This window comes from Diplotaxodon limnothrissa, linkage group LG3 (assembly GCF_057381915.1).
Source record: "Diplotaxodon limnothrissa isolate DT_005_m linkage group LG3, D_limnothrissa_male_GT1.1, whole genome shotgun sequence".
NCBI lineage: Eukaryota > Metazoa > Chordata > Actinopteri > Cichliformes > Cichlidae > Diplotaxodon > Diplotaxodon limnothrissa.
The window spans coordinates 47,816,201-47,841,947 of NC_140598.1; the positions used below are offsets into that span (position 1 = coordinate 47,816,201).

General features: G+C 42.8%; 1 protein-coding gene across 1 annotated transcript in view; it reads right to left on the minus strand.

Annotated features, from left to right (window-relative positions):
- Window positions 1-270: 270 nt before the first annotated feature.
- Window positions 271-25,747, minus strand: part of LOC146636238 (Fc receptor-like protein 5) — a 57,505-nt gene continuing 32,028 nt past the window's right edge. Inside the window, exons 11-17 of the mRNA XM_085350311.1 lie at window positions 10,469-10,735; window positions 8,814-9,113; window positions 8,327-8,584; window positions 7,846-8,094; window positions 7,579-7,698; window positions 7,197-7,247; window positions 271-515 (exon numbers count right to left, since the gene is read on the minus strand). Of these exons, the coding sequence (XP_085206437.1) occupies window positions 271-515; window positions 7,197-7,247; window positions 7,579-7,698; window positions 7,846-8,094; window positions 8,327-8,584; window positions 8,814-9,113; window positions 10,469-10,735 (1,490 nt within the window). The remainder of the gene's footprint in view (window positions 516-7,196; window positions 7,248-7,578; window positions 7,699-7,845; window positions 8,095-8,326; window positions 8,585-8,813; window positions 9,114-10,468; window positions 10,736-25,747) is intronic.

The window sequence follows — 25,747 nt, forward strand, 5'->3', positions numbered from 1 at the left end:
GTTGCAGTGAAGGAAGTTTATTTACAGTGAAAGGCTATATACAGGGAAGGAACGTATTTACAAGACAGGACATGTATGGAAACACGGAGCGAGGACGTGCAGGGTGAACATGCACTGGTGGCGCACTTGATCTCAGGGGGAGGGATAATAGTGTTAGTGGTGTTTTGCCGTAAACCGAAAAGAACACAAACGGGAAAATAAACGAGAACTGGAGAGCTTACTTGATACAGTCTGACATATAGACACTGGGGAAGTTATTAGAAGCCAGACTTAAGAGGCACGGAGGGAGACTGAGAGGTGAGGTGCTGGGACATGAACTGAATCTCCGTATAGACTCGGAGAAGATGATCTCCACAAGCTCCGGTAGGCGGGCGAACAGTTACACAGACACCCCTGAAAAGGACAATACTCCGACACTAGACGACCATCGTGCAGCTCCTTAGGAACGCTTCTGATGAAAGCGTCTGACGAGTAGCAGGTGTGCCAGAGGCTCAGTGAATTGGTGCCCTGCCTACCTGTGCCATAAAAAAGGAGACAAAAAAAACAAAACAAAAAACACAACAATAATCCAGCTCCACAGTTGACATTATCCTGCAGTTTCTGTAGTCCCTGATCCAGCCTGATCCAGAAGTGAGAACACTACAGGAGTCTTTTACACCACCCACCAGGACTACTAATCCTTCTGCTGGTGGCTGTTGGCCTCCTGGTGTGGTCCACCAGCTGGACCCCCACAGTTGACATGATCCTGCAGTTTCTGCAGTCCCAGCTGGAGGTGATAAATGTGCAGTTACCCTGCGAGGCATGGTGGCAGCAATCAAGGCTGTTCTCTTGGGTCATTTAGCACTTAATGAGGCCGACTCCTCCTTAATTTCCCAGTTTCAGATGGACACCCAGTGACGTACAAGTAGAAGGACTGGAATATTTAACAGTCAGCCAAGCAGATTAATTCATTGCAATAAATAACTCAATTGCGCCCTCTGTTGAATACCAGCTCTAAACACAACCCAGTGTTTATATTGGAGAGGTGTTTTTGCATGAGAAAGATGGAGAATGACAAGGATCTGACTGTCTGAAGTTACACAAAGATCTGGTTTTGTGGGCAAAGAGAGTGACAGATTCTCTTGAGATTTCTTATTTCAAATATAATTACACTGTTGCAGTGACATGATGTAACCCAGGGACAGGGACCCTAGAAACAGTACAACAGTAAATTATTTCATTTTTATTTTTAATGAAAATTATTAACCTATGCCCATAAATGTGAAAGAGAGATCTATATGTGCATGCAGCTAAATTTGTGCAGGTCCACCACGACAAACAGTCACGTGTTAGAGAGCACAGCTCATGCAGTGAGAACTATGCGCTGTCCATGGTGCTGAAATTGTAACAGTTTAATAAATTTAATATTTCACTATTTCTGGACGTGTGCAATAAGATGTGTGTGCAAGATTTGATATTAATCTGATACCAAGTAAAATACAAGGCCTGTATCACTGATACTGATACCAGTACCAATACTTTTTAAGTATTAACTACATCATCAGATTGCTAATTCTGAATGAAGGAGTTTTCATGACCATTAAGTTTTTTTCTTTTGTCCTTTGGATTATTAATTAGTTAAAACCTGGGACTGAAATAAAAAACAATAATCTAGCACATCTAATAGTATTTTAACTACAGTAATCAGACAGTATCTTTTTCACATTTAGCACAACAGGGTAATTATATTGAATTAAATCTGAGTCATACTATGTTTGGTATATTTGTTTCAATTCCTGTAATTGTTTTCATTTAAATGTTTCAGTCAGATAAATGTATTATATCAATGTTTTAGCATAAATGACACTTTATGAGTAAGAATCAGCCAGTCCCACTTTGAAAATTAAAGTAATATAACTGAATTATCACTATTACCACAGTTATCTACATAGATATTCTCTGCTTACTGCGTTGCTGGATGGTCCTGGTTAGCTGAGCACACTCGGTTACTTGTTTGCCTGGCACTGCTGAGTCAGTGACAGTAAAACATAAAACACAAGAGAGGAGAAGCAAACTGTGGCTGCTCTGTGACACCTGAAAGTAGCAGCATTTACACAGACAGCCAGGTTGCCTCTTTGATGAAACTGCAGCGGTGCACACAGGAGAACAGAAACTGAAGCATCAAGCTCATTACACTCGTATTGATCAACACTGATACAAATGCTGGTATCAAAATTATCAATATTTGAATCAATCTGCACATGATTACTATTTATTTGAGTCCAATAAAACTTTATTAATGAAACTGTATTTTTAAAGTTTGTTAATGTAAATGCTTTGATCACTATGACATCCATCCAAGGCCTGATTATTTTCATGATAGGGTCCAAAGTCAATATCATTCCTCTGTTCTGTCTGTTCTTCAGTCATATCAACATGTTCTCATTCCTTACAATAAATTATAAATGGATTAATGTCTCCCTCTATTGGCCACCAGCTGTAAGCACAGTCCAGTGATTGGACTTGGAAGCTGTGTTCAGAGTTTGACATGGGAAATATGGGACAAGGAGCTATAACTTTATATCCACACTGACACTTAAAGCCCGTCACAGGACTGACCTTGAACACTGATGTCTCTCTGATGTGGAGAATAGATGACTTCAAATGTTCTGTTCGCAAGATTTCGGGGAGCAATGAAGTGAAAACAGAATATCTAAATGAACATATCATAAATAATGATAAGAACAGCTGTTAGGAAGCTGGAGTTCATGGAGGAAACCCACACAGATGCAAACTAAAATGAATGTGCATCTAAAAAGTAAAATATGAGAACTTACATTAAACAACGACTTGAGAGCTTCAAATGTTTGAGTACATTAACCGACTTGATGGTTCTTTGACAATAAATAAATAGCTTCAAATGTTCGAGTAACACATGTAGCAGTAAAGTGAACACAGAAGCACTAAACGAACAAATCAAACAGCTGCTCATGAAATTCCCGCTGTGCTCCTTGTCTGAACTCCTTGTTTCCTCTCTGCTGTGTGAAGTTTGATGAGAACATGAATCAATCATAAATCTGCTGAAAGGAAGACTTGTGGCTCAAACCACAGGCTGTGTTTCCTCTTCTCTATGTGGCTCAGTCAGAAATCAGGAGGTCCTTTAATTTCAGTGCATAAAAAAGTCATGAAGCAGGAGAGAAAGTTAGAAACTATATTGTAAGTAGTTTAAAAGCGATTTGATTTTGATTTATGTGTCACACACAGAGTTATCATGGTCTTGCTGAACATGTGATTGACACTGTCAAAATGAATCTGTATTACATGAAAGTACAGGCCGGACCACCTCGAGAAAACTGGAAAAACTGCTACACAGTAAAAAGGCTGCTGAGCATCATCAGAGCAGTTGTTACTTCCCATCATGTTGATAGCTTTAGTTCATTTTGGAGGGTTTGAAGCTGTTTTAAATGACAATGAGTGATTTTAAATGAAAGCTCTCTTTCAGTGGATTCATGCACAACACTGAACAGCTGTAACATGTACTCTCAGTCTGACACACAACAACAACAACACACTTTATTTATAACACACTTTTATTAACAAAGTTGCAACGTGCTTCACAGAAAGACATTTATAATATATTACAAATAAAATAAACAATTAAAAAGATAAAAAAAGATCTACAGTACATTAAAGTAAATAAAAATTATTATCTAAGGGGAGAGAAACAAGTGAAACACACTAAACGATTCTTTCTGAAGGAAATATAAACTCAGGCATCAGGATCATTGCTTTGAATTCAAAATCTTCTCCTTTTCACTCAAAGTGACTTAAAGTATTTAAGAGACTTTAAAGAGAAAAAACAGCTAAAGAGCTGCTGTTAAGACTTTAGAGCTGTGGCTGAATTTGGATTTTGTCACAATCTGTGGCTGCAGACTCTGTGGCTCTTTGTAAGGATCCAAATGCAGACAACGAGAGGCAAAATCAAAATTTTAACAAAAAAACGTTTTTCATGGCCAACAAACATGAACCAAATCAGGTTAACCAAAAATAAATAAAGAAAAAAAAAACTAAGCTGGGAAAGCTAAAACTTAAACTAACAGAAAATGTGGAACACTGGGAATACCTTGAAACACCTTGGAAGGATTGAGAGATGATCAGTGAAGTGGAAACACATTGGAAAACAGCTCTGATGAATTGAATATAACGAGACAGGGAAGCCAAACCAAACACACTGAACACAGGATGAAATGCTTTCAAACTAAAACAGGAAGTACACGAACGCACGAGCTTGATGCAGAAACGGGGATAAACAAACAGAGAGACAAAAGACAAAACACAAGGAGAAGACAAAACACACTGACACAACTAAGACACACGGAGGGCGAGTGAGCAGAGGCATGGATGACACGACAGACTCTCACAAGCGACACAGGGATGAGACAAACACACAAGTGGAACCTCACAGACAACAAACCATAAACTGGAAATACAAGAAAACTCAGAAACACAGAAAGAACTAAACTCCTGCTTAAACTGTATAAACTTAAACCATCTTCACACTTTCACAGAGAGACTCACAAAAGCAAAATAACCTCAGAATCTTTGGTCAACGACCCAGCACCCTGACAGATTGACATTATTGTAGTCAGAGCTCTCCTCTGCGTCACCACGTTGCCCTGTTGAGGTGATCAAATGAAAGCATTTCAAAACAAACACCTTCTGTTCTCTGCTTAAATGCATTTATTATCAGTGAGAATAATTACCAATAGGGATGGGTATCGAAAACCGGTTCTTGTTGAGAACCGGTTCCCACTGTTTCAATTCCTTGGAATCGTTTGCCATTTTTGCAAACGATTCCCTTATCGATTCCAGTCGCCCCGAATGGCGTCACCACGTTGCGGAGCGTCATTTACCTGGCAGGAAACGGCGCCTAAGCGGCTTAAACGCTCAAAAGTTTGATTATACTTTATGAGAACGGATGACAACAGGGCAACTTGCAATACTTGCAAAGTAGATATTTCATTTAAGGGAGGAAACACTACGAATATGCAAAAGCATTTGCTCACAAAACATGCGATGACCTTAGTCGTGATTTTAATTCCGCTACGGACTCGTGAATCTCAACCCAGCAGCAGCGGTAACGTTTGCACGTCCTCTCCCGTTAACACGGCAGGTAAATAATCAACTAACAGTGCATATTATGTTAGCGCGATCTGCCTTATTACAAAACCTGCTATTACTGTTCATTTAGGTGACCATGATGAGAGAGACAGACAGAGTCTGGCTGGCTCAGATGCTTGCAGTTCTCGCTGCAGTCTACCGGTAGCGTCTCCTTTCAGGCCAGGATAGACGAATGTCACCGAGCAGTGACTAAGTTTGTGGTAAGAGAGAGGTAGCACAGTGGCTAGCACTGTTGCTGCACAGCATGAAGGTCCTGAGTTCAATTCCAACATCAGGCCGGGGTCTTTCTGTGTGGAGTTTGCATGTTCTCCCCGTGTTTGCGTGGGTTCCCTCCGGGTACTCCGGCTTCCTCCCACCGTCCAAAGACAGGCAGTTTGTGGGGATAGGTTAATTGGATAATCCAAATTGCCACTAGGTGTGAATGTGCGAATGAATGTGAGTGTGAATGGTTGTCTGTCCCTGTGTGTTGGCCCTGCGACCTGTCCCGGGTGTACCCCGCCTCTCGCCCTATGACAGCTGGGATAGGCTCCAGCGCCCCCCGCGACCCTGAAAAGGAGAAGCGAATGGATGGATGGATGGCTTGCACCCATTTACCACAGCAGATGTCCCTGATTTTCGGTAAGTGACTGTATTTAATTGTAGGAAGGGACATTACTGGATATTCTTGTGTAATTGCTACAGAAGAATGTTTATTTTATTATTTTACATTTTTTTTCCCCGGGGACCCTGTGACACCCCATTGAAGAGCCATAGACTGGATCTCTTAAGATCTCACTGTTGGGTTTGTAAGGCCATGCTACTCCTAAATTTCTATCTTGTTCAAAGAGAAGATATAAAACAAAGTTCTAAGCTAATCGACCTTAGTGTTCTCCTTTTTTTAAAAAAAGAATCAATAAGAGAATCGATAAAGAATCGAATCGTTAAACAGAATCGAAAATGGAATCGGAATCGTGAAAATCTTATCAATACCCATCCCTAATTACCAATGTACATTTTGCATTTAAAATCTCACATTTTGTGCACTCACTTGTCTTGTTAATGACTTTGAGCTGAATCACAGATGCGACATTGGCAGCAATGAAATAATAATCTTACTGATGTTAATGTTCCCTTCCGTGAATCTCTAAATTATTATGTTGGAGGGGTTTGTGTGTCCCATGGATCCCAGGGGCTGTGTTGTTGTTGGAGGAGGGGGGAGGGGGGGAGGTGCCTCCTGGTAGGGTCTCCCATGGCAAATTTTATCCGGTCCCTCACCCAGGACCAGACAAACAATAATAAAAAAAAAACCTGAATGAAAGGAACAGTTCACTCTGCCCTTGAAAGGGTTAATGGGGTCCCATGAAGCAAGGTCTGGGGAGGGTGCCTAAGAGCAAGCACCTGGTGGCCAGGCATTGGTCCATGGGCATTTTTTGGGCATAGCCCAAAAAAAGGACATGGGTCCACCCTCCTATAGGCCCACCACTCGCAGGAGGAGAGGGGAGTAGATTGGTGCTACATCCACTGTACCGGTACGTCAAGATGAAGAGAGAACTGACCGTAAAAGTGAAGCTCTCAGTTTACATCTCTACCCTCACTTATGGTCACAAGCTCTGGGTTAGTGACCCCAAAGAACAAGATCGTGGATATAAGCAGTGGAAATCAGCTTACTTCAAAGTTTGGCTTGCATCACCTTTAGAGATAGCGTTAGGTGTTTGGCCATGTGGGAGGGGCTCAGAGTAGAACCACATTTGAGGTGGTTCAGGCATCTGACAAGGATGCCTCATGTGTGATGTTTTTCAGGCATGTCCCACTGTGAGGAGACCCTGGGGCAAAACAAGGAAATGCTGAAGAGATTATATCTCTCGGCTGGTGTGGGAAGCCTTGGTGTTCCCCCAGACAAGCTGGAGGATGTGGCCTCTCTGTTTAGGATGCTGCCCCCACGACCTGGTCCCAAGTGTAAGAAAATAGTTGGACGCATGGACTTCAATGTTAAACACAGTTATTATATAATCATCCAGCGTCCACAAGCTCAATATTAATGAAAGTTTATACTTTACCATTTTCAGAGTTTTCAGACCTTCTGATTATCTCATAGCCACAACGATCACCTGCAGGTCAGAGAAAATCAGTCACCTCATGTCTGTGATGTTATTTTAAACACAAATATTATTGAAAATAACATTTATATTAAAAGCTGCAGCAGATTTAATAAGTACAGTCTTGTTGCAAACAGCAGCATAATATTATAACTGGATGAAAAACTAACCAGCAAGAAGAGAGGAGTACACTTGCTGCTGATGGTGTTGATTAAACGTCTGCTCATTAACAGCACCTTTATTAAAAATGTAAAATAAGACTTTTGCTTTTAAATGAACCTCGTGATGGATTTGTGTCTTTGAAGGATAAAGAGTTTGTGTTAAGTAAAGGAAAAGGTCTCACTGTTGGTTGTTGTGCAGCGATACAACAAGAGCAGGAGAATAATAATGAGAGAGACTCCACAAACCAGTCGAACAATCAACCACACAGGAGATGAAGAGCTGTCAGCTCCTGACACAGTTACTGTGACAACAAACAATAAAGTTTAATTATACTTTATAATTCATAAAATCATTTTAGGAAACTTCTCAGAAAATAAAGCGAGGTGACTTCAAGCCTTAAAACAAAATTCATTTATAAAAATCCATCACATGTTTTGATCCTGCTCACCTTTAACTGACATCCAGCTCTGTGCTGACTCTCTTCCTGAGTACTGACACTTGTAGAAACCTTCATCAGACTTTGACACTGCAGAGATCTTCAGCTCCCCTCGGGGATCATTTTCAATAAGTTTGTCATTGTGATAGAAAAACACATTGGAAAGTATTTTTTGTGTTCTCAAACTGCAGCTCAGACTAACAGAAGCTCCCTCAGTCACAGGATGAACAGGACTCACCAGGATAGGACCATTACCATCATCTGTGACACAATCACAAATATTGTTCCAGTCACATCAGCTGATGCACACTTTTAGAAAAAGCTGACAAACAATAATAAGAACAGATTGTACAAATGCTCATCATGAAGATCTGATCTTGTACATTTAAAGACTACGGTACAAATACTGTATGCCACAAAAAAAATAATGGGAGAAATACACATTTGATGTCTAACTCATTAAAATCCAAGTAGTAAATGTATAATAACATACTCTGTACAGTGATGTTGACTACACTGCTGAACTCTCCTGATCCAGACTCACACCAGTACACTGCAGTATCTGACTTTGATGTGTTGATGTCACATGTGGATCCAGTCATTCTCCTACAGTCAGAGAGTCGGCCGTCCTCAGAGAACTTCCTCACTCTCCACTCAGTGAAGTTTCCCTCACAGGTCAGTGAGACAGAGTCAGAGGTGAAGTGTTGCACTCTGTCAGGACTCACGGTGAGACACACTGCTGAATGAACATCTGGAAACGACATGCAGTGAAGACACAAAGCTCACAGATGTTAGCATTCAAAATATCACTGTGAAAATATTCCTTTGCTTTAATGTTTAAAGGTCAGTGTTAAAAGCAATGTTCGTATAATTTTCACCTTCAATGCTACCCCCCCCCCCCCCCCAAAAAAAAACCCCCATCAATTTACATTTTTTTGCTGTTGCATTACTTGAAAAAAGATAAACAGAATCAAACTGACCTGCAGACCAGACAAACTTTGGTTGACTGTGATCAGTGTGATACTCTGGGTCTCCTCTTCCAGCTCTGCACACATATCCTGCTGTGTGTGTCTGTCCATGAATGATGTAGGAGTCCTGTGCAGTCCCACTGCCATCAGGTAGCAGCTCATAACTGGAGGATTTCTCTGATAGATCAGGAACAGCTTTATACCAGTAGAAGCTCCATCCTGCAGACGGATGTTCAACCTCACAGTTCAGAGTTACTGAGGCTCCAGGACTCAGCCATGATGGAGACACAGTGAGGACAGGACGGGGTTCATCTGTTCAACAAAGATTTTCTCTCAATCTTTCGTCTCTTAACTCTGAATTCAATGTCACTAAAATGTTGACTCACAAATATTTATGATGAACTTTAAGAGTGAGACTATCTAAACATGTCAAATATCTCAACATGTACTAATATAAACACATTTTTACAAACTGTTTCTATTTCCAGGTTAAATGAACTATGACTCTACTTACTGTCAGAAACTGTCAGTGTGACTGAATCACTCCACTCTGTTGTTTCATGCTGTGAACTTTTCATTCTGCCCTTACAGCGATAGTTTCCACTGTTGGATGATGAAGCAGATCTAATCCTGTATTCATTTTGATTTGGAGCTTTTATCATGCTGTTTGTTTCCCACTCATAATCCCACTCAGTGTCTCCTCCATGGATCTCACATCTGACAGTGATCGTCTCTCCTCTGTATATCTCAGACCAGTTTGGATACAGAGTCACAACAGGCCAGTTTGAGGCTGTTACTGTTCAAGAAAGTACAATAAAAACACATGAATGTCAAAAATGTTAATGCCTTTTGTTCTTCATCTTCCTCCTTAATCAGGAATTTATCTGACTTCATGTTAAACTCACCAGTTTTCCCAATCCTGACTGACTGGCTGTCCTCTGTGTAGTAAACTGGGTTTCCTCTTCCTCCTCTGCACCTGTAGAGTCCTTCCTGTGAGACACTGATTTGTCCATTTGAGTGGAAAACTGCATCTTGTGTGGTCAGGGCTTCAGAGGATTTCTCATCTCTGTACCAGTAGTATTTCCATCCAGATGATGATGATGGGTTCACAGAGCAGGTCAGGGTCACACTGCCCCCTACTGGAACAGCTGTGTTATCAGCTCTCAGTTTGGCCTTTGGTTTATCTGCAGTTCAGTTTAGAAAAAGAACAAAAGTCAATGACTGAATCAAACCAGTTGAAATAACTTGGTGGAAATATGGAAATAATAAATATCACATAACTTTAATGGTGAAGCTACAACAAACTGTACAACTATCACACAAACACAACACTAATCTTTCATATTTAATTTGCTGCATTTCTAAGTTAAAAACACACATGAGGAACAATCAGTGGATTTAATGTTTCTTAGTGGATGTGGTGGAGCAGCTGAGACAGATTCAGCATTTGTTCTGCATTTCATCTTTCATGTATTAGAGCTGCACAGCAGAGAAGTTACTCTCATATGTTTTGTTCTCTTCACGGTGAATAAAAAGCTGCTGTTCAGGTTTTTGTTGTTGGAATAAAAACTAAACATTTTACTGACCAACATGAAAGACAGTTATAAAGCTGTAAGAAAGAAGAAGTGCTTTTTCCTTATTTAGATACTCTGGATGAAAGATCTTACATGATACAGTCAGTGTGATGATATCACTCCACTCTGAGAAGAAATAGTCCCTCCTGCCCCGGCAGCTGTATCCTCCACTGTCAGACTCAGTAGCTCTGATGATTCTGTATTCATTGGATGTTGGATGTGTGTTTAACTTGGCTGCTCTCCATTCATACGTCCACTGAGCTCCTTCACCTCCCTGAATCTCACATCTAACAGTGACTGTCTCACCGCTGTATATCTGAGTCCAGGATGGCTGCAGGGTCACAGTGGGCTTACTGGGAACTGTTCACAGAAAAATATCCAGTTAGAGACAAATAGAAACATAAAAATTCAGCTGTTTAAAACATGAGAGTAACGTGAGTGAAAAACAAATCAACCTCAAACAGGCTACAGGGTTAAACCACACCTCGGGCTAGTCTGACCACTGATAACTGTTTTTGATCACGGCCACATCCCACTTTGTAAAATAGCTCTAAACAGCACAAAGACAGTCAAAACCTGTCCAGAGGCAGGACGGCTTCATCAGGATGCACTGAGATATTCTCAAACACCCTGACCTGTAGCTGGTTTTTGATAGCATACTGTGCTACATGAAGAACTGTATAGCACAGCTGCACAGTAGCACAGAGGAAATAGCTCCACAGGGTTATACAGGTCACCCAGAGGATAGTCGGCCATCCTTTGCCCTCACTTGAAGAACTGCACAGCTCCCGCAGTCTCAGGAACACGAAGAAAATCCTTCAGGATCCATCTCACCCAGGTCATGCACTGTGTGAACGTCTACCTTCAGGCAGACATTTCAGAGCCATAAAGACAAGAACTAACAAACTAAGGAACAGCTTTGATCCCTCAGCCATCACCATGCTGAACACTGAACAATCAGATCCAACACAACTCTCATATACAGTGTTTACATTGTTACAGCACAGTCTCATGTTTACACCTGCAGGTACGGCTGGTATTTACATCAACACTGTAACAAAGAAACAATTGTTTTGTTGTTTGTTATTAAAACAAAATATGAAATTTTTCTCCTCAATTTGAGGTTTTGTAGCTAAAACACATTTTTTAAAGGTCTGAATTATTTTGTTGATGTTTTTTGGAGAACACATTCTCTGTGAGGGTGAGTCCTTAATCTCACAATTTTGGACTTAAATCAAAAACAAAGTTGAATAAATGTTTCTATTTTCCCACCTCTCCAAGTAATCTTAATGAGCAGAAAACGTATCTGAGGGTTAATAAACTCACAGCTATTAGATAAAGTTGTTAGCACACATTACATAATGACCTCTTAGTGTTGTAGAAATAAAATAATTAAACTCACAAGTTTCTGTAACTGTGACATCACTGCTGTCCTCTGTGTAGTAAACTGGATCTCCTCTCCCTCCTCTGCAGTGGTACAGACCTCCTTGTGAGACACTAATAACTCTGTTTGCTTCATTTCCTCTCATGAGCTGAGCTTTAGAAGAGACTGAATCACGTCTGAACCAGTCAAACTTCCAGCCAGCAGAGCCCTCCACAGAGCAGCTCAGTGTCACACTGCCCCCTGCTGGTAGGATTGAACTTTGTGCTGTCAGTGTGGCTCTGGGTTTACTTGCTGTTGAAGAAACAAAATAAGTAAAACATTAAAACATCATGAAGAATAAACTTGCTACAATACTGATCACACTTTAACCATTCACTGATTAATTTATCTACAAACACAAACAGTAATTAGTAATCCTGCATGTAGGGATGGGAGTAGAGAACTGGATTACAGCATACAGGATGAGAGTGATGGTAAAGTGGAAACTGTTCTAGGACAGAAACAACTGCATTCAAATAATCACCTGTTAACACAACTTTGGCTCTTTAAAGCACAGCATGCTAACGCTAAGCTAGCCAAGAACCCAGAGTGACGTTAAAGCTGAGTGAATGCTGACCCCAGACCAGCACTGTGAGAAATGAGTTGTGATTTACAGTAAAGCTGCTGCTGAAATTCAACAGGTAACAAACTGATGAGCAGTCAGGCTGCAGCTCCGTTTCTACCTGTTCAAGTTTCTACAGTAAAATCACCATGACGACCGCTTTAAAGTCTCTTTGTGCTGATTTTGTGTAAGAACTTTTTTGCTTTAATTTTTTTGAGAAATGATCCCAACACTGCTCCCAACAAAGAGGGGAAATACCTCCAACATGCACAAACATTTGACCACGAAGCCTCTAACTAATCTGCATGAATGTCTTTGATATTCTGCTTAGAGATGGTGGCGACTCTCAAAGTGGAGCCAATGAGAATCAATAAATTCTTATCAATTACCATCCCTACCTGCATGTGACACATTAGACTGTTTAACAAACTAAAGATTTCACTGATTTATCATTCTCTTATCAAACTGTCATCTCTGTACATTCCTCTTTAAATTGCTGATATTTTAAGAGCCTCCATGGTGTCTCTCCTTTCTGTTTGCACAGTGAGAAAAACTGTTGTCCTGAGCTGCCTGCAGACAGCTGGATCATTGTTGGAGTTCTCCTGTTAAGACAGATGTAAACATGAAAACATGAAATGTCAGCATGAATCATGGTCCAACTCACATGAAACTGTCAGTCTGAAGGCATCACTCCATCCTGTTAAGAGATAGTCACTGCTACCCCGACATCTGTAGTCTCCACTGTGGGACACTGAAACTCTGCTGATCCTGTATTCACTGGATGTTGGAGGGCTGTTTGTGTTGGGTGCTGTCCATTCATATTTCCACACCTTTCCTTCACCTCCCTGAATCTCACATCTGAGAGTGATTGTCTCACCAGTGAATATCTGAGACCAGCTGTGCTGCAGTTTCACAGCAGCCAAAACTTTCCCTAACAAATAAATAAACACAAATATTAAATTGAAAAAAATCATAAATCAATTGTTACTTCAGTTTAATCATGATGTTTCGTTTTATTTCACAACACAATTTCACCCTCACCTTGTTTCTGAATTGTAACTGCCGCACTGTCCTCTGTGGAGAAAACTGGATCTCCTCTCCCTCCTCTGCAGTAATAGATGCCTCCTTCTGAAATACTGATTGTGTGCTCTGATGTTCCAGCTCCTATTTTCTGAGCTCCAGAAAACTCTGAATCACGTCTGAACCAGTCAAACTTCCAGCCAGCAGAGCCCTCCACAGAGCAGCTCAGTGTCACACTGCCCCCTGCTGGTATGACTGAACTTTGTGCTGTCAGTGTGGCTCTGGGTTTACTTGCTGTTGATGTTACAGGAAAGACAAACATCAGACTGTCAGTTACTTCAGGAAAAACTTTGTTATATAACAAATAAAGATTTCAACATAAAAACTCAATAGTAATTTTTAATTTTATTAATTTATGTATTTTTTTTTTTTTTTTTATTCAATAAGTGCTTAATATGTCACAACCCTTGGTAACCTTCCGATTACTCCCAACTCTTGAGCCACGATCGCCTAATGTGCATAACCAACGGTCAGTCAGCAGCATTTATCAGTCATCATAATTTACACAGATGTTTTTCATACTGTATGCTATCCCCGACCCCAACCAGGGCCGTGATGTGATAACAGAACTCTTCTCTGTTGATGATCAACCTCAGTCAAGTTGAATTACAAACACCACCAAGTGCGGCACATTTCCTTACTCTTAAATCCCCCAAATTATTATCTAAAATATACAGAACACTTTCTAAATTAGATGAATCAATATCCCTTCCTATTGCAAAGTGGGAAGCAGATTTATCAGTCAGTTTAGACCAAAACTTCTGGTCTCAGACTTGCTTAAAAACGTTTAAATTGATTAAAAATCCCAGTCTGCAATTAATACAATACAAAATACTACATAGAGTGCACTATACAGGTCATCGGATGTTCAAGATGGGCTTTACATCTTCCAACAACTGCTCACACTGTCAAAGCAATACACCAGACAATTACATTCATGCTCTTTGGTTCTGTCCACCAGTGCAGAAGTTTTGGCGCGAGATATGTGAAGACTTATCAAAGTGTCTGAAATGTAACATTCCAACTTCCCCCTTAGTGTGTTTGTTGGGCAGCTTAGATAATGTCACTTCAGAAAAGAATATAGCCCATATGGTTTTCACTGCCCTATGCATAGCCAAGAAAACTGTCCTCATGAACTGGAAAAATAAAAACAATCTTAATTCTAACCAATATAGAAATTATCTATTAGATTACATTAGTTTTGATACAGCCTCGGCCACCACATCAGATCAATTGCTCTGGGCTCCTTTGATCGGCTCCATCACCTGGTGAGGGTGGGGGGTCATAGTTTGGTCCCGCCTTTAATGTTGTGATTGGTGTGGGGGTAGGGACAGGCTTAGGGCGTCGGGGGGTTCCCCGGAGGCATCTTCCTTGGGGGGCTCAACCCGGGGTAGCGATCATGTCCGGTTGGGGGCTCTTTTCTGACTATTTCCTCGTGGCTGCGTGCAGCGGGGCTAGGGGAGGGTCTGTGATGATGGACGTGGGTTACTGACCTGGTAGCCTGTCTGCCCCTGGGTGGGTCCGGGATGGGTGTGGGGGTCTGGGGGCGCTCCATCTCTGGGCCGGGGCCCTGGCTGGGCCTCGGGGCCTTGGGTCCTGATTTGTGTGTTGCCGGGGTTGTGGGCGGGTGGGTGCATGGGGGCCCATCCCTGGCGCAGGGTGCCGCCGGTGTGTCGAGTCGCCCGTGGGGCTCTTCAACCGGTGGGGGAGATTGTCACACCTTGCAGGAGCTTTCCTCCCCTCAGGAACTCTCCGCAGGAGGGGGAGATATAGGAGAGGTGGAGGAAGATCTCAGCCTGGGCGTCTATTGTCTCATGCAGTCTGGAAGACGAGTGGATGGTGGGGTGGGTGCAGTTTTCTCTGTGGTGGGGTTGGGTGGACTGTCCCGGGCTCTGTGGGGCCGGGGGGCGCTGCTGCGCTGGGCCCCGGTCTGGATGGGCCTGGGCCCCCTTTTCCCTGGCGGGTCGCGGAGTATGGGAGTGCCTACTGGGGTCAGCGGGGGAGCTGGCCCCAGGGAGGGGTCACCTGCCCCTCCCTTCCTTCCCTCCCCATCTCCAGCTGCCTCCCTCCTCCCACTCCACCACAACCACCCACACATGCTGGGCCTTGGAGTAGGGGTATGTCACCAGGGTGCAGAGGAGGCTACCCCCCCCCCCCCCCCCCCCCCTCTGTCCCCTCCTGGCTGCCTCTGCCTCAATTTTATCCCACAACTTAGACATTCACATTACTCACACCCTCATTACACATACATATAGGATCTTGGGGGTGGGCACAATACACGGAGCCCAAGTTACCATCAGGGTGTACACCTCACCCCTGGCATCGTTGCCCACCTCTCAATTTTAAATACACATAGACATTGAGGGCTAACAGGAGGGACTATGCGCTTGCCTGCTGCTCTCTGGCAGGTAGCTCCATGCCCTCCTGGGTTTTAATTGCACCTTAGAACACACATGCATCAACACTACAATGAGCGGGTGGAGGGAGGTTTGGAGTCTTCTCTCACCCCCGTTCTCTGCGGCCTGCTGGAGCAGGGGGGCTAGGAGGAGTTGGCCGTCCGGCTGCGGTCTGGGGTGTGGGGCCTCCCTGCTGCTGCGGAGTCGGGGCGGTCTGCCTCTCCCCACCGCAGGGAAAAGGGTAACACCACCTGGGTCTGGGTGCGGTTCCCCCCTCCAGGGGCAAGGGTACCTAGACCCGGTTTATAGAGTATGCTTGGGGAGTGTGATCGTGTATACAGCGTCTCTTTATGTCTGTCTCCACGTCGGTTGAGTGTGAAGTGCACATGAGAGCATGAGGGTGGGAATGGATGTTTGTGTCTGTGTGTGCCTGTATGTTTGTGTCTATATGTCAGGTTGGGTATCAGACGCCACCTCTCTGGGGACATCTCGGGCCTTCCAAGGTTTGGAGGCCTATCTCCACCCACCACCACTTCCCCTGCCGGTGGCGGACTCCCTCAGGTGTCGGTGCGTTGGTGGTTCTTTGTATCTGGGGGTGGGCGTCCGGGTACACACCGGCTCACTCCTTGGCGGCCGCTTATTGGGGCTCGCTCGGGCCATTTCGGAGGTGGGGTGCCCCCGGCCTCTCGGCCTGGGGCTCGGTCACTCAGCCACAGCTGGCTGCCGGCGGAGCTCACGGGCGCGTCACTGCAACTCCCCCTGGCTTCTGCTCCGCGGCTGCTGAATGAGCCCTCATCTGGGACTCTCCTTAGCTCTTACTGGGACAGTGGCGCAGCTGCCCCTCTGTGGGTCTTCCTTGGTCTCTTGTGTTCTGGGGGCCTCTGGATGTCTGGAGTTTTGATCTCCTCCATACCTGCTTGATACCATAAAGGACAGGGCTGTGGCTCCCCACACTCCCTAGCAGATCATTTCATGGAGAAACCTTTGGAATGCAAGCATGCTGATCCACACAGGTATGCACACAGGTGTACACATGGGTATTCACAGACGCGGACTACAGCTTTCTTGGCTGCTGCCTCAAAGCACACTGTGCGCTGTCTATCTTGCATGTTGCACAATATCGTTTATTATTTAGTAACTATTGATATCTATGGCTAGCTAGTTTATTATGATGATGCTTTTTTTTTCTACTATTATGTTGCTCTTTGTTGTTTGCTGTCTCCTCTGTTTTGTTTTTTTCTCCATACAGGTGACCCAGGAGTTGTTTGTTTGTTTTTTCTCTCTTCCCCCCCTTCTCACCGTCTCTTCTCCCCTTTGGTTTTCTTTCTTTCTCTCCCCCTCTTTCTTTCATTCTTTTCCCCTGTCCTATCCCACAGTTATGTCTGTCCCGTTTGAAACTGAAAATAAAATAAATTCATAATTATAATAAAGGTCAATCAAATGGACCAATATGGCAAGGCCATGATGATCCACTTGGTAAAATAAATCTGCTTGGCATCTTTCTTGGCCTCAAGACAACAATTCTGATGGCTATAGATCCAAACGGGACAAAAAAAACAAACCAAAAAAAACTGAGTCATGCAGTATCACAATGATCCCAAGCACAGCAGCCAGTCTACATCAGACCGGCTGGAAAAGGAAAGAAACAAGGTGTAAGAATGGCCAAACCTCACCCTGCTTGAAATGCTGTTGTTTAGAGTTGTGCATGAACATATGCCCACAAAGATCAATGAACTGAGGCAATATTATAAAGATGAGTGGACCAAAACTTTTAGAGACCGATAAAGTCATACTAAAAATGATTACTGCTAAAGGTGTTAGCAGCTGCTACAAGCTGCGAAAAGAAAAAAAAAAAAAAAAAAAAAAAAGATGATCAGCCTTTTTTTTTTTCAGCATCTGTATTTCCATCGTCAGACAGCAGCTCTGCTCATTCTGTGTTTATTGATCATGTTTGATCCACAACTTCAAATAAATTATAAAAACAAAATAATTGTGTCATAATTCTGAGCTGCAGTGGTGGAAACTACACATGTGCAGGTACTGAAGAAACTGAGATCATCACATCTGTGTTTAATATTTGTTACGATTTTCTCTGATTTTGTTACTAAACTAAAACAAAGAACAATATGACTCAATGAAATGTGTCCAACTTACATGATACAGTCAGTGTGATGAAGTCACTGCACTTTATATCAGCTATGGTGCAGCAGCTGTATTCTCCACTGTCAGACTCAGTAGCTCTGCTGATTCTGTATTCAGATGTTCGAGGTCTGATTAATGTGCCATCTCTCCATACAAACAGCGACTGACTTCCTTCACATCTGACAGTGACTGTCTCACTGCTGTATATCTGAGGCCAGGATGGTTCGAGGATCACGGTGGGCTTATTGGGAACTGTTCACATAAACACATCAAGTTAGAGATTGATGGAAGCATAAAGTCATTTTGAAGCTGAACTGATTTTTATTGCTGCTGTTAAGAGTCAAAAGATTTACTGCATCCTGGTGACATTTGGACTTGAAAACAATAAGATGTGTTTTTATGAAACAAAGTAAAGCAGTTAATTAATATTCTGAGTAAAACCACAGAGTGACTGCACAGACCTGCAGGTTTTAACTCACTCACTGTTTATAAACCCATTTAGTATCTTAAATAAAACGATGCACAAACAGAGAAACAGGATGTGATTTAAAATGGAGCATGAAATATGAAATATCAGATTAAAATTATACATATTTGATAAATGTGAAGAAAAGAAAGAAACATTTCTCACCTTCAGCATTAATGTAGAAGAGAGAACCGAGCACTAAAGTAAAGATTAAACATCATCAGGATCAACTCAAAACTCAAAATGAACAAAAGTGTTTTTTAAAGATTAATTTTCACATGACGCAGTTACTGCTCATCACAATCTTTCTGTGCATAAAACACTATTAATACAGGGAGTGCAGAATTATTAGGCAAATGAGTATTTTGTCCACATCATCCTCTTCATGCATGTTGTCTTACTCCAAGCTGTATAGGCTCGAAAGCCTACTACCAATTAAGCATATTAGGTGATGTGCATCTCTGTAATGAGAAGGGGTGTGGTCTAATGACATCAACACCCTATATCAGGTGTGCATAATTATTAGGCAACGTCCTTTCCTTTGGCAAAATGGGTCAAAAGAAGGACTTGACAGGCTCAGAAAAGTCAAAAATAGTGAGATATCTTGCAGAGGGATGCAGCAGTCTCAAAATTGCAAAGCTTCTGAAGCGTGATCATCGAACAATCAAGTGTTTCATTCAAAATAGTCAACAGGGTCGCAAGAAGCGTGTGGAAAAACCAAGGCGCAAAATAACTGCCCATGAACTGAGAAAAGTCAAGCGTGCAGCTGCCAAGATGCCACTTGCCACCAGTTTGGCCATATTTCAGAGCTGCAACATCACTGGAGTGCCCAAAAGCACAAGGTGTGCAATACTCAGAGACATGGCCAAGGTAAGAAAGGCTGAAAGACGACCACCACTGAACAAGACACACAAGCTGAAACGTCAAGACCGGGCCAAGAAATATCTCAAGACTGGTTTTTCTAAGGTTTTATGGACTGATGAAATGAGAGTGAGTCTTGATGGGCCAGATGGATGGGCCCGTGGCTGGATTGGTAAAGGGCAGAGAGCTCCAGTCCGACTCAGACGCCAGCAAGGTGGAGGTGGAGTACTGGTTTGGGCTGGTATCATCAAAGATGAGCTTGTGGGGCCTTTTCGGGTTGAGGATGGAGTCAAGCTCAACTCCCAGTCCTACTGCCAGTTTCTGGAAGACACCTTCTTCAAGCAGTGGTACAGGAAGAAGTCTGCATCCTTCAAGAAAAACATGATTTTCATGCAGGACAATGCTCCATCACACGCGTCCAAGTACTCCACAGCGTGGCTGGCAAGAAAGGGTATAAAAGAAGAAAAACGAATGACATGGCCGCCTTGTTCACCTGATCTGAACCCCATTGAGAACCTGTGGTCCATCATCAAATGTGAGATTTACAAGGAGGGAAAACAGTACACCTCTCTGAACAGTGTCTGGGAGGCTGTGGTTGCTGCTGCACGCAATGTTGATGGTGAACAGATCAAAACACTGACAGAATCCATGGATGGCAGGCTTTTGAGTGTCCTTGCAAAGAAAGGTGGCTATATTGGTCGCTGATTTGTTTTTGTTTTGTTTTTGAATGTCAGAAATGTATATTTGTGAATGTGGAGATGTTATATTGGTGTCACTGGTAAAAATAAATAATTGAAATGGGTATATATTTGTTTTTTGTTAAGTTGCCTAATAATTATGCACAGTAATAGTCACCTGCACACACAGATATCCCCCTAAAATAGCTAAAACTAAAAACAAACTAAAAACTACTTCCAAAAACATTCAGCTTTGATATTAATGAGTTTTTTGGGTTCATTGAGAACATGGTTGTTGTTCAATAATAAAATTATTCCTCAAAAATACAACTTGCCTAATAAATCTGCACTCCCTGTATATGAACTTGTACACAACAGTGAGTCAAGTGCAACAAGCAGCGATGTATCCAACACGATACTCAGACTAAACTGAACCAAGGAACCAGCCAACATTTGTCTGTAACTTTCATAAACATCACAAATATGCTTTGTTCAAACTCTCACATAAACACTTCAAACCAGTGATACACTCTAATTCTCACACATGAGAAACACTTTCATTAATCAGTGCCATTCAAACAATGTCACAAATGTACTTACACAATAACCCCGTCATGCAGAGCAAAGAGTGCCCCATCCTCACATCCAGCCCTGCTGCACTCTGATCCTCAGCTGATCTCAAACACTTTGACTTTACATCAATAATAAAAAGAGAAGCTGCATTTAATACAGATAAGACCAGAGTGTTTCTTCTGACTGTGGCCTCTCTGTGCTTCCTTTCCTTTTATACAAACCTCAAACAGCTCCTGTAGCTTTGACCACAGCAGTTGTGTGACGTGTTCACATTTCCTGTCCACTGCAAACATGCAGGCTTGCTTCTTGTGTTTGCTTCTTACCTTCTGTTGTTTCAGGTCAGGTGACATATTTACCAGCTCATAGTCATGTTTTATTATTATTTATTTTTATTCTTTTATGTGATTTGTGCAGTGCGCTGTGTGGTCATCATAAAGCTGAAATATTTTTTCTCGAGTCATCTTATCAGTCAATGTTTGTGTAGATCCACAGACATTTATTGTGCGATACATGAATGCTGTCTTCCCAAAATGTGTTGTTTTCAGTTTCTGGCCACCACACTCACTCACTCTCCAGGATTATGCACAGACAATGATCTCAAAATATTTATTTGGTTTCATCTGCTTCCAATATCATATCAAATATCACTCATACGAAGGTGCCAGTGTTCACATTTTGAAAGAGGAGTGAAAAAGTACATCTATGTCCACTGTGGATGACCAGAGGTGGTGCCTTATGGCATCAGCTGTCAGTCACCTACAATGTAGTTTTGAGATCCCTTCCTTGTGCCACAACCCCTCCATGGTACTTTCCTCAGGTGACCTCAGTAGGTTACATGATGGGTGGAGGCAAGGTCTCAAAGTGTTCTTACCCCAAATCTCTGGTGATAGTTTTTGAATAAGACAGAAGTTGGAAATTCTGAGTTACCAGTCGAAAGGTTTTTTTGTGGAACACAACTCACATTTACCGCTTGGAAAGTCTGAGCAGACACACAGACTGTGAGTTAGCAATCCAAGATGGCAGCACTGAACCTAAAACAACAGTCAAACTGTAAACTTTTATTTGTACTGCCACTCTTTTGTATTTTTGAATCACTAAATAAGCCAAACACAGAGCACTGATTAGGTTTGATTCATGAATGTGTTTTTTAACTCCAAAAACTTATAGGTCCATAATGACCCACACCTTTTTTCACAGCTTGGCTCATGTGATGACTCACGTCATTAATTGTGGGTCTATGACCCACTTAAAGTAAAACCCTCACTGAGGTTAAAATACCTGAGACTCTCTACTGTTTGCTTTTAGAAATGAAAAAGCCTCTTAGATGAGAGGTGACACATCTTCAAGAAAGTTAAAGAAGTTTAGTCACTTTCCTTCCAAACTTCTTAGACCACCATGAGCTGAATGACTGTGGTTCATACTGTTGCCTCAAAGGAAGAAAGTTGTTGGTTTGAATCCACCAGCTGGGCTGTTTGTGTGAAGTTTGCACCTTCTCCCTCCACCTATCTGACTTCTCCCCAGAGTCCAAAGTCATATATTATTATGTTAACTGGTGATTCAGGTGATTGCCTGCAGGTGTGAATGTGAACATGAATGGTTGTCTGTCTCTCCATAACCTGTCTAGGTGGACCTCATCTGTCACACTATGAAAGCTACTATAGGCTCCGCCCACATTAGAGTCCAAAAGGACAGCAGAGCACTGAATGCTTTGTGTGGTAACTTTGTGATTGGCTAATCCCCTCCATATAAGAATGCAGTGTACCTCAGTTTCTCACTTCTCATTCTCAAGATACAGTCTATAATATTAATAATAGTTAAAGCATGTAAACACAGCATCTATCCTTATTCTGTCAAACACTTTCTTACAAAGGTTACAGTTAAGGTTTGTTGCAGTATCATCTACACACACTCACAAACATGTTGATATCCAAGTGTTTTAGATTGTTTTACAGCAGGTGTGTTTTTCCTTCCCTCCACTTTTCTGTCGGAAAGGAAAAATACATTAAGATGTTACTTCTTGTTTTTTTGTTATTTGCAGTTTATATGTTAACACAAGTGCAAAAGTTTCAGTACATATCAATATGTTATGAGGCTTGAAGACAGCAAGTCTCTGTGATACTGCAGAGTCCAGCAGACAGTTTGGAGTCAAACACTGACGTCATCATCACAGGTGTAGGAACCATTTCTGTAACAGCAGCCAAACAGACACATTAGTATCAGTAGGTTTAGATGATTTACTGGCTCCTCTGCTGGTTACAAAGCAGTGATTATACTTTGGAGTTTTGTGTTATACTGTGAGGAACTGGCCTGTTTGGAAGTTGCAGTAAGAAGAAAAACATGTCTGTATATGATGTTGTGGACAGAGAGAGTGATGGATGATTTTATTTATTTCAGAGATAAATGAACATTTACAGCACGTCCATGCAGAGACTCTTAAAGACATGAGCGTGAGAAACAAGCTTTTCACCGTTTCTCTTGATGCCCACATGCTTTATTTATCCTTTAGTCCAGCATGTGTCATCACCACAATAAAGCTACTTTTAACCTGTTTTCACACATTGTCATACCTGCACATTTCCACTGTGCTGTGTTGAGATTAAAGAAGACAAACGTTAGACTTCAGGCTGAAACCACAGGCTGCATTTCCTCTTTTCTTGGAGGCCCAGACAGAAATTTTGTGGTATCAGATTTTCAACAGATAAAAATAAACCAACAACAGTCTTTTACACACATGAAGTCTGTTATATTTCCACTGTAGTGTCAATACACTATTAGAGCTTATGCCGAGTCAGACTGCACACACAATAGTTTGTTTACAAGTTGACTTCTTCTTTTTATTGGGAACACAGAAGTAGCACACACACACAACTGAGCGTGGTGCCCCCTACTGGCGATGGCTTTCATAGCACACAATAATTCTTGGCTCATACATAACATCTCCTCCCCAGTAAGCTATGTGACCGTGGCACCACCCGCAGAAACATTTCCCATAACAAAAGTAGTACCCTTTTTTTTATTACAACATTCATGAAAACTGGAACTAATGTTGCTTTCCGTATGAATTTCTTTTTAGTTGAGAATAATGTCTCTGAACGCCAACATTCTCACTGAACTACTCAATACGCTCACCCATCACGATAACGAGCGGGTGGCTTGGTGACTCTCACTGGGTAACGTCTTACAGACTCTGTAACCTGTGTACAGTCAGTCGGTGATGATTTAAGAGACTGGGGTGTTTCTGGAGGTACGGTGGTCCCCATAACTTGTTCAACAGTCTCTTCCAGCAGAGTTGTACAAGGGTGAAGCATGGTGTCACTACCACTCTGGGCTGGTGACATCTGAGAGCTTGTCGGAGGATCCACTGTGACCTGCTGAGATACTGACTCAGGTCGTGTCAGCATCTGATCCACATGATGTTTCCACACTCCTTGGGCTCCCACATTCACCTTGTATGACACTGGCCCAGTCTTCTCCAGTACGACACCGTGCGTCCACTTGTCCTCTCCCTTCCTATAATCGCGCACCAGGACAGGCTCGCCAACAGTGAACTGTCTGTCCCTGGAGTGTTGCTGTCGGCATTGTTGTTGTGCATCTTGTGATCGACGCACTGCTCCGGCCACACTGGGCTTCAAAAAATCCAGTCGAGAGCGCAGCTTGCGTCCAATGAACAATATAGCTGGCGTTTCTCTAGTTGTTGCATGGGGAGTGTTGCGATATGTCAAGAGGAACGTGTCAAGGCGTTGTTGCACAGGTGCTGTACCCCTGGAAGCTTTCAGTGCATGCTTGAATGTCTGCACAAAACGCTCAGCCAAACCATTAGTGGCAGGATGGTACGGCGCGGAGCGGATGTGTTTGACTCCATTCGCTTTCAGGAACACCCTGAATTCCTCAGAACAGAACTGCGGTCCGTTATCACTCACCAGGACGTGGGGAATGCCATGGCGACTAAAGAGACCCCGTAGCACTTGTATGGTTTTACCAGCTGTGGTGCTATCCATAATATGCACTTCAGGCCACTTGGAATGTGCATCTACCACCACCAGGTACATGTGACTTTCAAATGGACCCGCAAAATCCACATGGATCCGTTCCCACGGACAGGAAGGCCACAGCCAAGGGTGTAAAGGTGCTAACCCAGGCTCTTTTTGCATACGCTGACAAGAGTGGCAGGCTTTAGCTTGAAGCTCAATTTGAGAATCAATGCCAGGCCACCAAACATAGCTGCAAGCTAAGCTCTTCATCCTCACCATCCCTGGATGTGCAGTGTGTAGCTCTTTCAGGACATGAGAGCGCAGCTTAGGTGGCACAACCACCCTCACGCCCCACATAAGGCATCCCTGCTGTATTGTGAGTTCATGTCTGCGCATCAGATAGGGTGACAGCTCTTGATCTGTGTCCTTTGTTGCTGGAAAACATCCAGTTGTTACCATTTCCAGCACACGAGACAAAGTGACATCAGACAAGGTGTCACGTCTGATCTCGGCGACACTGACTGGTAACGTGTCCAGCTGAGATGCGTAGAATACCTCAACCGCTCCCTGTTTCTCTTTCTGTGCAAGGGGCAGAGGTAAACGTGACAGACCGTCAGCATTGGCGTGATGTGCCCCCTTCCGATACTATAAGGTGTAATTATGTGCTGACAGAAGGAGCGCCCAACGCTGCATTCGCGCAGCTGCCATTGATGGTGTACCTTTTACTGGACTCAGAATTGAGGTCAGTGGGCGATGATCAGTGAGCAAGGTGAACTTGTTACCATGGAGATACTGGTGAAACTTGCGCACTCCAAAAACAATTGCCAACGCCTCCCTCTCGATCTGAGCATAGTTTTGTTCTGCTTTGCTGAGGGTTCGTGAAGCATGAGCAATTGGCCGTTCTTGGCCATCAGGCATGACATGTGAGAGCACGGCTCCAACGCCATATGGTGAAGCGTCACATGCCAAACGGAGAGGCAGTTCAGGATTGTAGTGGGTGAGTATTTTTGGTGAGGCCAGACGTTCTTTAGCTTTCTGGAAAGCTGACTCGCAGGCTGATGTCTACTGCCATTTCTTCTCTTTACTGAGTAGCTCATTCAGCGGCTTCAGGACTGTAGCTAAATCAGGTATGAAACGTCCATAATAGTTGAGCATTCCCAGAAAAGAACGTAACTGGCTGACATCAGCTGGTGCTGGAGCTTCCATAACAGCACGCACCTT